Genomic DNA, 12,158 nt, shown 5'->3' with positions numbered 1-12,158 from the left:
AGAGACAGAAAGATGATTAAATTTCATAAGTGTGCAGAATTCTTTCTGTGGTGTCAAACTGACTATGAGGGGACAACATGTGCTCTGCTGTATCACTCACGAATTGTATCACATTTGTCTTTGAGCCCAGAGCATATTTGCATATTCTTATCTGTGTGTATGCTTAGGGAAGGAGCTCAGTGGTTATCAGTCACTTCTCCTTTAGACCACATTTAGAAAAAAAAGGATGTGACCATGGCCAAGTTGGCGTCACTGGCCTGCAGTAGAAGTGTTAATTTCATGAAGGCCCTTGAGGCCAGTTGCCCCTCTAACCCGGAAGGTACTAGGCAAGCCAGGATATACTGCTGTGTGTTCTCCCTGTGTGCTGGGGCAAATTCTCCAGTACTTTGGTGTTTTGATCTATTGACTGGGAATACTTTTACTTACTATCCATTTTAATATGTGGGTGAAATAAATGTAAAATAGGACAGGGTCTTTGCTGGTGATCTAGGGGTTACGACAGCACACCTCCCCTACAGGGGACATGAGTTTGATCTCTGGTGGGGGAACTAAGATCCCACATGCCTTGTGGTATGGCTGAAAAATAGAAAAAGAAACAGTTGATAAAATAGGACCTGTAGATCTACAGGAGAAAGTACTTATTAAATGATAGATATAAAGTAAATGTAATTGGTCAAAGAGAGACCTGGTGAAATTTCTATTATTTGCCTAGCACTGAAAGTCTGAAGAGCGTATCTGTACCTTAGAAGATTTGAATTTCACATTGTGAGTGTTGTAATAGAATAGCCTTTCTATCAGGGTAATATTATCCACCGTCCCTGCGGAAGCTCAGATTCCTTAAGTCAGAGACGGAATGACTTTCACAGAGTTTTACATGTATTGATTTACAGATCTTTTGGACACATGAGTGGTTATGTGATTTCCTTTTAAACTAGATTTCCAGTTTCTTAGCTGAGCCAATAAGCTGCTGCTGTTCTTCCTTCTGGTACCTTCTCCATGTGCATGTCCCAGCCAAAAAGTGCTAGGGCCGTGTGTTTTTACTGCTTCATTCCATGAGGCTTGTCCTGTTTTGGCCTGGACTTGAAGGCTTAGTGGGTCCTCTGAAATTTGCAGTCAGCTTGGCTTTGATCTCTCACATTCTGGGAGCACTTTGGGAAAACATGGAAGCTGTGGAAATGATGGCAAGAGTTGGGTCTTTTTCCAGTGTGAGTTTGGAGTGGTATTAAGGGCTCTTGAGAAAAGACAGGAGCTTGAAGTTGGCCACGGGGCTGGCCTTGAGCAAGGTGGTTTGGTTCTAGACTGGCGAGCCAATTCAGAATCCTCCCTTCTTCAGGCCTAGTTAGAGGAATAACCAGCATAGCTTGGGAGGATTTTAGAGAACCAGCGTGTGTGCCTGGGCACCACCTCTAGAGTCATTCACAGGGCAGTGATCTGATGAGAAAGCCTGCTGGATCCGCTTTCCCTTTTATGTTATTACAAACCAGAGAATAGCTGTAGTCACAGCTCAGGGAGCCACTTAGGCGGACTGGTGCCTGGCCTCTGCCTTGGGTAGTGCCATGGAGAAGGCCAGTCAGTGATGATGTATTATTGCTTAGCTTTTATATCTTCCAGAAGACAGTTACTTAAAACATTTTGTTTGACGTTCAATTATGTCTTAAGATCATAGGCTATTTTATCTTTAAAGCTGTGCTGTTCAATACAGTAGCCAACTAGCCACGTATGGCTACTTAAATATTAATTGAAATTGAATAAAATTTAAAACCCTCTTCCTTCGTTGTATTGGCCACATTTCGTGTCATACCAGTCACCTGTGGCTGGTGGCTGCCATGTTTATGGTTTTTTCTAATTTGTTTAATTAGACTGAGTCCTCAGTCTGTCCTCTTCCAAGTTATTTTAAAATGTCCCTTTTCTTATCTCTTCGAAGGGCCCATTGGTTTTCTTCTGTTAGTGTCCCCTCTTTAAACGTTTTTACCTTCTACTCAGCTTGCTTCCTCCTGGAGAGAATTTGCTTCCTGATGCTTCCTTGTCCATTTGTTTCTCACGATTTTAGGTCCTAGTCAATATCTATGGAGAAAACTGGAGGCATTCACTCCAAAATGGGTTTTAGTTGATAGGATTATGTGTGATACTAATTTCTGTCCTTGTGTATTTTTGGTGATTTCCAGACTTTCTGTAATTAACACATATTACAGAAAAGACCGGTAAATGTTGTTTTAAAAATAAATGTTTAGGGACTTCCCTGGTCTGGTGGTCCAGTGGCTAAGACTCGGAGCTCCCAATGCAGGGAGCCTGGGTTTGATCCCTGGTTGGGGATCTAGATCCCGCATGCCGCAACTAAAATCCAGTGCAGCCAAATGAATAAATACTTTAAATATTTTAAAAATAAATAAATATCTAAAGATACGTATCAGCTCTACTCGGTTGTATACATATGTCAAAGGAGGGAAACTTACAAATTTTATATCACAATAAAGCTGTGAAAAAATGTTGGATGGTTGAGACATGGTGGGGCACCGAGGTTTCACTCGACTCCTCACCCTCCTTTCTTGGTTCTAGAGTTGTCTGCTCATCTTTATTGATAGCAAAAATGTTGACTGGGGAGTGCTTTGCCCTCTGCCCTCTTCGTGGTGATGGGTGGCGAGGCACAGGTGAGGAGGGGGCATTGATATTGGAGTTTAGTGATAGCTTTGCCAATTTTTCTGACCCCGAGTACTGTTCTTCCTCTTCCCCCCTTAGAAGTAATGATGCTCCGCAACTCCCAGATGAACCTGTGTTTCATTCATCCTTTCAGCACTTTCAGTTCTGTAGAGAGAGGCACTTGGTAGTATCCAGAGATGATGTTGGCAAAAGTTTTTTTAGAACTATAATATACCTCTTAGAAATTACACTGTGAGATCAGGTAATAGACAAAGTCCATTCTCTTCTAGCGTGAACATTCTAGTGGAGGGAGACAGGTAGTAAGCATGTCAAGTCTGTGTGATTTACCCTGGATGTTTTTTTAGTGACCCGGTGTGGATATAGGTAGGTGTGAAAGGAGTGATGTTTTAAAACTTGGTCCCTGTTACGGTATCTGCTCCTCTCTTAGTCTGCCACCTCCTCTGGATGGCAGTCTGCCTCTCAGAGCCTGTTCTGAGCAAGATCCTCCCCCCCGCCCTCCCCTCTTGCCAGGTAACAGTTTGGATGTGCTAAGTGGAACCTTAATTGTCCCTAAGGAAATTTAGCCTGATTGTTGTTCTTAGATGTAGGAAGGTGTATTTTCTTTACAGTTTTTCTCCAAAACTCTTGTGTGTGTGTCTGTCTGTCTGTGTGTCTGTGTATGTGTCTGACTTTGAGCTTCCTTTTGTTCCTCTTGTTATAAGTGAGACAGAGATTCTTTGTAGTGGTTTAAATGGTTTAGAAAAACACAAAAGGCTTAGGACATCAGTTGTCATTTATTTGGTCCCTCCTCAAGGACCTTTTCCTCTCTGTTGCTTGAAAATACCAAATGGCTTCAGGGGTTAGATTGTAGCCTTTTCTTCCCCTGTTTCTGACTTAGAGTGCCCAGAAAGCACACCGCATGTGCTTGTTCGTAAATTTCCCCATCCTCTGCCACCCTGGTCTCCTCCCAGAAGGTAATCACTAGCCGCAGCTCAGAGCGATATTTTAAAATGAAAATCAGATCACGTCACTCTTCTGTTCATACTCTCCCCAGTTCATTCATTTAACAGATGCTTGTAGACCAGCCAGTATGTGCCACAAGCAAAATCCTTCATCTCATCAAGTGTACAATCTGCTGGGGGAAGATCAGTTAGTTGTTGTTTAGTTGCTAAGTCCTGTCTGACTCTGCAACCCCATGGTTTGTGGCCTCTGTTCAGGGGATTTCCCAGATAAGAATACTGGAGCAGATTGCCATTTCCTTCTCCAGGAGATCTCAACCCAGGGATTGAACCTGCCTCTCCTGCATTGGCAGGTAGATTCTTTACCACTGAGTCACTGGTGAAGATAAGAGACGCTATCAAGTAACTTGCCATCACACGTAGAGTAAAAGCCTTCTTCTGACTTCGGAGATACTTCCTAGAGGGGTCCTTCCCAGGGCTTCGACCTCATCTCCACCATGCTGCCCATGCTTGCCTGCCTCCACGGGCTGGGCCCCGGCATGGTCGCCCTGCCTCTGGGCTTTTGCGCTTGCTATTCCCTCTGCCTGGATGCCCTGTCCCCGATCATCCTGTGACTAGCTCCTGGGTATCGTTCAGGTCTCAGCTGACCCGCTACTTGGAAAGCTGCCCTCACCTGCCCCGTGCATCCTGGGAGTTTAGAAATCTTCACACCAGTTAGCGCCATCTGAAATAATCCTGTCTGTTTACACAGTTACTTTATAGGTGCTTGATAAATATATTTGTCAATGAACAGTACCTGTTTATTTGTAAAGTTCGTTGAATGAAAGTCTCTCCTACATGGTTCTTTCATTCAACAAATATTTGTTGAGTGTTTCTGTGTGCCAGGCACTGCTCCCGGTGCTGGGGAACCAGCAGCAAGCAGGTTGACGAAGTCCGTTCTCTCAGAGTGAGTGCCCCAGTGGAGGGCGACAGGTGATAAACCGTAAGTAGGTCTAGAGTGAGCAGGCAGGTGGTGAGTAGTGCCATGAAGAGAACCAGAGCGGCGCGGGGACTGGAGCGGGTTGGGCAGTGTGACCGAGAAGGCCTCTGGTGAGGGGTGTTTAGGAGGATGGCCAGGCGAAGGGAGCCAGACTGCTGAGCATGCGCTGTGTGCACGGTAACCATCAACTCCCCAGGAAGGGAAATCGAGGCCCAGGAAGGGGAAGGCATTTCTGTAGGGCTCCCCAGTTTGAGGGAGGCGGAGCTGGGATTTGACTCATGACTCGGGAACTGCTTCTCTGTTTAAACTCAGTGTCCCCTGAGCGCTCTCTGGCTCTCATGATTGATAATGTTTCATGCTTTATACACTGTAATGTTATCCCATTGGTGGAGGGGCCTGGCGGGCTACAGTCCGTTGGGTCGCAGAGAGTCAGACACAACTTAAGTGACTTCGCACGCACGCCGTAATGTTGGGATTACGGAGTGCTGCTCTGTTACCAAACTACAGACAGTGAGAGGCTCCATAGCATAGTGTCTGCAGGTGTCAGTGCTGGAACCAGTTGCTGTTTAGTCACTCAGTCGTGTCCAACTCTTTGCAACCCCACGGACTGCGGCACGCCAGGCCTCCCTGTCCATCACCAACTCCTGGAGCTTTCTCAAACATATGTCCATTGAGTCGGTGATGCCATCCAGTGATGGTGATGACGTCATCCGGTGATGACGTCTCATCCTCTGTCGTCCCCTTCTCCTCCCGCCTTCAGTCTTTCCCAGCATCAGGGTCTTTTCTAATGAGTCAGCTCTTCGAATCACATGGCCCACCTGTTGGAGCCAGTTAGCCAGGATTTTAATCCTGACTCTTGGTTTACTGTTTGAGTGACTTGGGCAAATTACTTAACCTCTCTAATGCTTCATTTTTCTCATCTGTAAAATGAGCATAATAATTCCCCTACCATTCATGTATTATGAGGATTAAGGGAGATTAATACAAGTTAATTGCTTTTGTGGCACATAGAAAACACTTAATATTACTGTTACTCTTGCTGTCTTTATTGCCAGCCTGGCTTCTCTGTCTCTCCTCGATACCCCTCCAAAAACTGCTTTCTGTCTAGAATCAGGGCTACCTTGTTTGTATTCCGATTTCCTCCTGGGGACCATTAGAAGGTCTTGGGTTCACTGTGGACACAGATCCTGCCAAACCCCAAGCCTAATAGACTAGAAAGTCAAAGGAAAATAGTTTGCTTCTCTGAAGCGGTGGCTGCGTCAGGATCCTGTTTCTACATCCTGCCAGCTTATATGAACGGAAGAGATGTTTCAGACCCCGCCTGCAAACCACAACTTTGTTTTGAGCCAACTTGACTTGACAGCTTCCCTATTCTACCTGCTGACTTCTTTAGCTCTGCTTTGGCAGCCAGAAGAGCAACTAAACCGGTTTACAGCTAGCCATTTATCACCAATAAAAGCTGAGTGACTCCTAGGAAAATGAGGATTTAAACAGAGTTGATCTTTTTCTCTTCTCCTTTTTGTGTCTCAGACTATAGAAAAGCTGTATCCTACTTTTATAGGAACACCTGGTAATACATTTAAGGTCTATCCTGAAGCACGTGGATCTTTGTATACGTGTCGGTTTTCTCCTGTAATAAGCACCAAGACTTTATTTTCCCATTTTGGTTATAAACCTAAAAATATATTTACTTGTTTCTGGTTCTTACTTGAGAATGTATAAAACACGGGCTAACCTCTTCTCCCATGTGGATCATCAGGATGAATGAGACCCTCATGGACTTGAAGAGTGTGGACTGGTGCGTGCTGCATAACTATTTTTAAAGTCACGTGTTTGCTTTTTTAGTTTTGTTTTTGCCTTCATTTCTCCCTATAGCTGTTGATATGCCTTCTTTCTGCTTTGTTGGTTCTGATATTCTGTGAACTGAAGAACCAGATAGTCAGTATGTTAAGGAGGAATGGGCTCTGAGTATGAGACTAAGAGTAACGGGGAGTATAATCTGAGAGCCTTAGACCCACAGTGGGGCTGTTCTGCTCACCCCCTGGTCCAGGTTGTGCTCCCCAGGCAGGCTTGCTGGCGAGTTGAGGGTAGGGATTTAATCTTCTCAAGTCTTAGGGGGGCAGAGACCCTACCGAAGATGTAGTTGGAGATACAAGTCACATATTCCTTTGGGGTTGGACTACCATGGACTCGTAAGTAAAGCCCTATATCTAATGCTTAGTTAAATTTGTTTTGATTACCTCTTTTTTACCGATTTTTTTTTTTTTTTTTACAAGTGGCGATACCTTTCTTTGTCCTTATTGACTTGTTATGCAGAGAAACAAAATAGTTGTAAAATGTTTGAGCATCTCTATTCATGTATTTGTAAAGTGAGCATCTCTATTCACAGAAATTGTTACCTTAACGTCTTTGGGTAGCCGTAGTGAAACTGTGAGTGTGATGGTTGAGTATCTGTAGGCCAGATTTATGTTAGTCATCATTTACTTTGTCTCTACAGGTAGGCCTTTGTTAGGCACTTTCAGCTCATATCCAATAGAACATGGCAGCATAATCTACCTGAAGTCTGTTGTTTAATAAAATTGTCTCCTTAAAATTGAAATACGTGGGTAGTCCACAGCCTTCGGTCATTGCTGCCATGCATCGTTTTGGCTGTGGATGAAAATGAATAAGCAGCGCTGGAAACCAGGGTCCTCTGGGAACATAAAAACTCTTGTGGCTATTAATGGATTTAATTGTATTTCCTTTCTGCCACCGGGATGTGCAATAACTTGTTTATGCCCTTATCTTTAATGAGGAAAATGGTTCATTAACCATATGCAATCGCATTATCACTTTGTTTTTATTACTTGCAGATAATCCCCTCCGTCTTTCCTTTTTGAAAAAAAAAACAAACTTATAAAAAGGAGCGGCCATAATGTTACTAAGCACTGCCCATTGACCTTTTTGGTTGACTTTTCTATCCATGGAGGAAAAGGAAAGTACCATCTCATTGGGGAAACAAAAGCTTGGGTTGGAAATGGGACAGGATATAAGCTAAGATTTGGCGTAGGATTAGCTTCGTGTGCTTTGGCCTTAGACCAGTGGTGTGTTTACTTACATTCCTGGAGGGCCTCCTCAGGCAATTGCAATTTCCGTGATAAACGTGAACTGATAAAAGAAAACTGTCTGGTTCGAGTCCATTTAAGAGAATGTTAGAAAAGTGACTGTTTGGGATGGTGGCCCTATCTGAGTTTAGGTTTGGTTTTGTTTTGCTCTGTTTTGTTTGATGCTCATTCAGGTATTTCCTCCTATTCTTATATCTGGAGGAAAAAAGTCAGCAAATTGCTCTAATCTCTTTAAAACCATGTGCCAGAAATGCTTTGGCTCTGGAATCTGGTTTCTGATTTGGCTTTTCCTCACCATGTGGGTTTGGGTCGTCTCTGTGACTTCTCCTCTACCTGATAGTAACTTCATTCTGTTGGTAGATATCACAGACATCAGATGCCTAGTCACCATTTTATTTATTTATTTATTTCTCTTTATTTGGCCATGATGCATGGCATGTGGAAACTTAATTTCCTGACTAGGGATCAAACCTACGCTCTCTGCATTGGAAGTGCAGAGTCTTAACCCCTGGACCACCAGGAATGTCACGCCTGGTCATCATTTTAGACACTGAGGAGAGAGCGCTTAATGTATGTGAGTGTGTTTGCTCAGTTGTGTCCGACTCTTTGCAACCCTATGAACTGTAGCACGCTGAGCTCCTCTGTCCATGGAATTTTCCCAGCAAGAATACTACAGTGGGTAGCCATTCCCTTCTCCAGGGGATCTTCCTGACCCAGGGATCAAACCCAGATCTCCTGCATTGGCAGGCAGATTCTTTACCATTGCGCTACCTAGAAAGAGCATTTAATAAATAAAATGCAGCTTTCCTGGGAGTTGGGCTTCCCTCATAAAGAATCCACCTGCAATGCAGGAGACCCCAGTTCGATTCCTGGGTCGGGAATATCCACTGGAGAAGGGATAGGCTATGCACTCCAGTATTCTTGGGCTTCCCTTGTGGCTCAGCTGGTAAAGAATCCGCCTGCAACGCGGGAGACCTGGGTTTGATCCCTGGGTTGGGAAGATCCCCTGGAGAAGGGAAAGGCTACCCACTCTGGTATTCTGGCTTGGAGAATTCCATGGACTGTATACTCAGCGACTTTTACTTTCACTTTCACTTTCCTGGGAGTCACCTTCTCAGGGCAGAGTGGGCAGCAGACAATAAGCAAATGAGTGAGAAAATGATAGGGAATGTCAGATGGGGAAAATTAAAGCAGGAGAGGATTAGATAAGTGAGGCAGAGAGTGTGTGACGACATAAGGTGGTTCAGAAGACCCTCTCAGAGAGGTGGAGTAATGGTGTGGAGCACACACTTAGGCAAGCCAGTGGAGGGAACATCCAGGAGGCCAGTGGGCTGGAGGCAAGTGAATGAGGTGGAGAATAACAGGAGAGAAAGAGAGTGAAGGGACCAGATCTTGTAGGCCTTTGTAGGACTCTGGCGTTGACCTTGAGTGAGATGAGGAAGCCACTGGGGTTTCAAGCCAGAGAAGAGATATGATAATGACTTACATATTAAAATAACCACTGACCCTTGTGTGTAGAAGAGCCCTGTGTAGCGAAGAAGAGCAAGGGCGAAAGCAGGGGGTCCCGTTAGGAGTATGAGAGTGATGTACCAGGAACTGATGTTGGTTACAGGCAGGGTGATGGAGAAGATGAGAAGTCATCGGATTCTGGGTATGGTCTTTTTAAGCCTAAAGGATTTGCTTATTTGGGATATGACAGAAGAAAAGGATTCAAGGAATGACTTCAAGATTTCATTTAACTTCCTTGTGTCAGTTTTCTGTTTTTCACTTAAAAAAATAATAATTATTGTCATCTCTTTATCGTTAAGTGACATGGTTTGAGAAGGAGATCTGTGTAACAGAACTCTTCAAAGCTCTTGAGGAACTTTCTTTGTTTCTCCATTTGCCCCTTGTGATTATTTGGGAGTAAATTTCCTTGGGGATTTACTGGGTAATGGAATAATCCGTAGGTTGGTGACTGATTATGTTAAAAATCTAGATAAATTCTTTTAATGCCATAGGCCTTGGTGAAGCTGTTGGAGCAGTGACATCTCACTGTCCCTAATTATTCTGCTGTCATGTTAGTTTGGTCTGGGAGCTCCTCCCTGATCCTCACCTGTTTGATGGTGTTAAATAAGAGAGAGAAAGCTACCAGTAACAGCCACAGCACATACCCTTTGTCACTAATCCAGTGGAACTGAAAAGTAAAAAACATCTGGTGGTTCTTTTTTTTTTTTTAATGACTGGTTTTCTACAGCAGACAGCCTGTCTGTGCTTCCTAGGAGCTGCTCTATAAGGAGGAATCCTGCTGCAGAATGATCTAATTTGTGTAATCTTGAAGGTGGAGCTATTTTTGAAAGAGAACAGAAAAATAATGGAAGCTTTTGCTTGCAAATGCCGGACTGGATCTTACTGACTTAAAAGGAAAAGGGCTCAGTTAGATCTTGTAGCCTGAACCCCTGTTTCCCGCCTGTTCTGCTCACCATGTCTAGGTAATATTTATAATAGATACATTTAGGTGATTGCTGTTGAAAATGGTAGTTGAATTTTTCTTTTCTTCTTTTTTTTTTTTGAAACATTCTAGATAAGTATTTTACTTGTGATTTAGGTAATGTGAGTAGCATAAAGGAACAGTTATCAAATTCAAGAATTAGGATTCTCTTTACAGTTATTTGATGGTTTGCAGCTGGTTCTCAACACTTCGGATTTTATGGCCCCTTTTCTATCCTGAAGTGAAATTTCCCAGATAATAAGATTTATCGACATGTGTACAGTGTCTTAACTGCAATATAAAGGAAACATACAAGGAAAGCTGTCTGTAACACAGCAAGTATTTCTGTATGTCGATTCTCCGGAGACACGAGTAAGTGTTCACGGCATGTTGGAAACCATAGCTGTCACGTGCTTGCAGGTACACATTGGCTGGGCTATGGCACCCGTAAGTCGAGACTGATACGGGTATACCCTGGGGGGCTACATGATACGCGGTTATATCATTGGTGACATGGTTTTCTAAAGTGGTGAATAAATCTTCATCAGATTCTATACAAAACAAAATGCAGTGTTTTCTCTATTTACAGTACTTACATTGGTTACATTTCTGGAAAATTCAGTGTATATTGATTGGTGAAAAATTAGTGACATTTCTATGTAAACTCTATTTAAATCTTAGGCTTAGAACATTATAAACTGCTTTTTATTTTCATACGTATATGTCTGGAGACACCAAAGACAAATGTATTATGAAGCTAATGAAACTTAAGCTTCAAGGCCCTTTATGTGTACAGGCTACTTCCATGGCCTTATACCTAACTAAAAAAAAACTTCTTATTGAAAAAGTATAATATATGGTAGTCCTTGGAAAAGAATATACATCATCAGTACAGTTGATGAGTTTTTACAAACTGAACATACCTGCAAAATTAGCACCCATATCAGGAAACAACACATTACCAAGAGCCCAAAACATTACCTTGTCCACTTCTAATCACTGCCTCTGCCCGCACCAGAGATGACTAGCATCCTCACTTGTAACTGCATAAGTTAGTTCTGCCTGCTTTGGTTCACTCTTTTTTTTTTTCTTGTTCCAAATGCTGCCACTTTTTGAAAAATTGGAGTATAATTGTTCTGCAATGTTATATTACTTAATGTTGTACAACAAAGTGGATCAGCTGTGTGTGTGCATGTATCCCCTCCCTCTTGGACCTTCTCCCCCCGACCCTGTCCCACTCCTCTGGGTCATCACAGAGCACCGAGCTGAGCTCCTTGTGCTATCCGCCAGGTTCCCACTAGCTCTCTGTTCTATACATGGCAGCGTAAGTATTAATATATCAATCCTAGTCTCTTGGTGGCCCCTCCCTGTTCCCTTTCTCCCCTTGTGTCCACATGTCTGTGTCTCTATTCCTGCCCTGGAAATAGGTTCATCCGCACCATTCTAGATTCCACATATATGCATTAATACACAATATTTGTTTTTTTCTTTCTGACTTACTTCACTCTGTATGATAGTCTCTGGGTCTGTTGACATCTCTACAAATGATCTAATTTCTTTCCTTTATGGCTGAGTATTGTGTATATGTACCATTGTGTATATGTACCACATCTTCTTTATCTATTCATCTGTCGCTGGATATTTAAATCACTTCCATACCCTGGTTGTCGTAAATAATGCTGCAATGAACATTGGGGTACATGTGTGTTTTTGAATTAGGATTTTCTCAGAGTATATGCCCAGCAGTGGGATTGCTGGATCATATGGTTCTTCTATTTTTAGTTTTTCAAGGAGCCTCCATACTGTTCTCCATTGCAGCTGCACCGATTTATGTATCTTGTCTTTTTTTGCTCACCATGATGTTTGTTTGCCTGTGGTTGCAGCTCATATATTCTTGTTGCTGTATTGTATTCCATTGTTTGAATGTATCTCAAGTTATGTAATCACTGGGCTAGTGCCAGTCATGTGGGAGATTTCCCATGTCATGTATGGGGCTGCGGTGGCCATTC

At 43.1% G+C, this 12,158-nt stretch overlaps 1 protein-coding gene and 1 non-coding gene across 3 annotated transcripts in view; one reads left to right on the top strand and one right to left on the bottom strand.

The window, feature by feature from the left end:
- Window positions 1-12,158, top strand: part of PACS1 (phosphofurin acidic cluster sorting protein 1) — a 144,184-nt gene that overhangs the window by 4,328 nt on the left and 127,698 nt on the right. The window contains exon 1 of one of the 2 annotated variants that reach the window (XM_061163214.1): window positions 6,745-6,767. The exons of the other annotated variant lie outside the window; for it this stretch is intronic. Coding sequence (XP_061019197.1) covers window positions 6,760-6,767 — 8 coding nt within the window. The 5' untranslated portion in view covers window positions 6,745-6,759. Of the gene's footprint in view, window positions 1-6,744; window positions 6,768-12,158 lie in introns of those variants that run through there. 2 annotated transcript variants of the gene reach the window in all.
- Window positions 8,130-8,202, bottom strand: TRNAG-UCC (transfer RNA glycine (anticodon UCC)). Its single transcript has one exon. It is a non-coding gene; the product is annotated as a tRNA-Gly (tRNA).

The sequence above is a fragment of the Dama dama genome, chromosome 2, assembly GCF_033118175.1.
Source record: "Dama dama isolate Ldn47 chromosome 2, ASM3311817v1, whole genome shotgun sequence".
NCBI lineage: Eukaryota > Metazoa > Chordata > Mammalia > Artiodactyla > Cervidae > Dama > Dama dama.
This window is presented reverse-complemented; position numbering and strand designations above follow the sequence as displayed.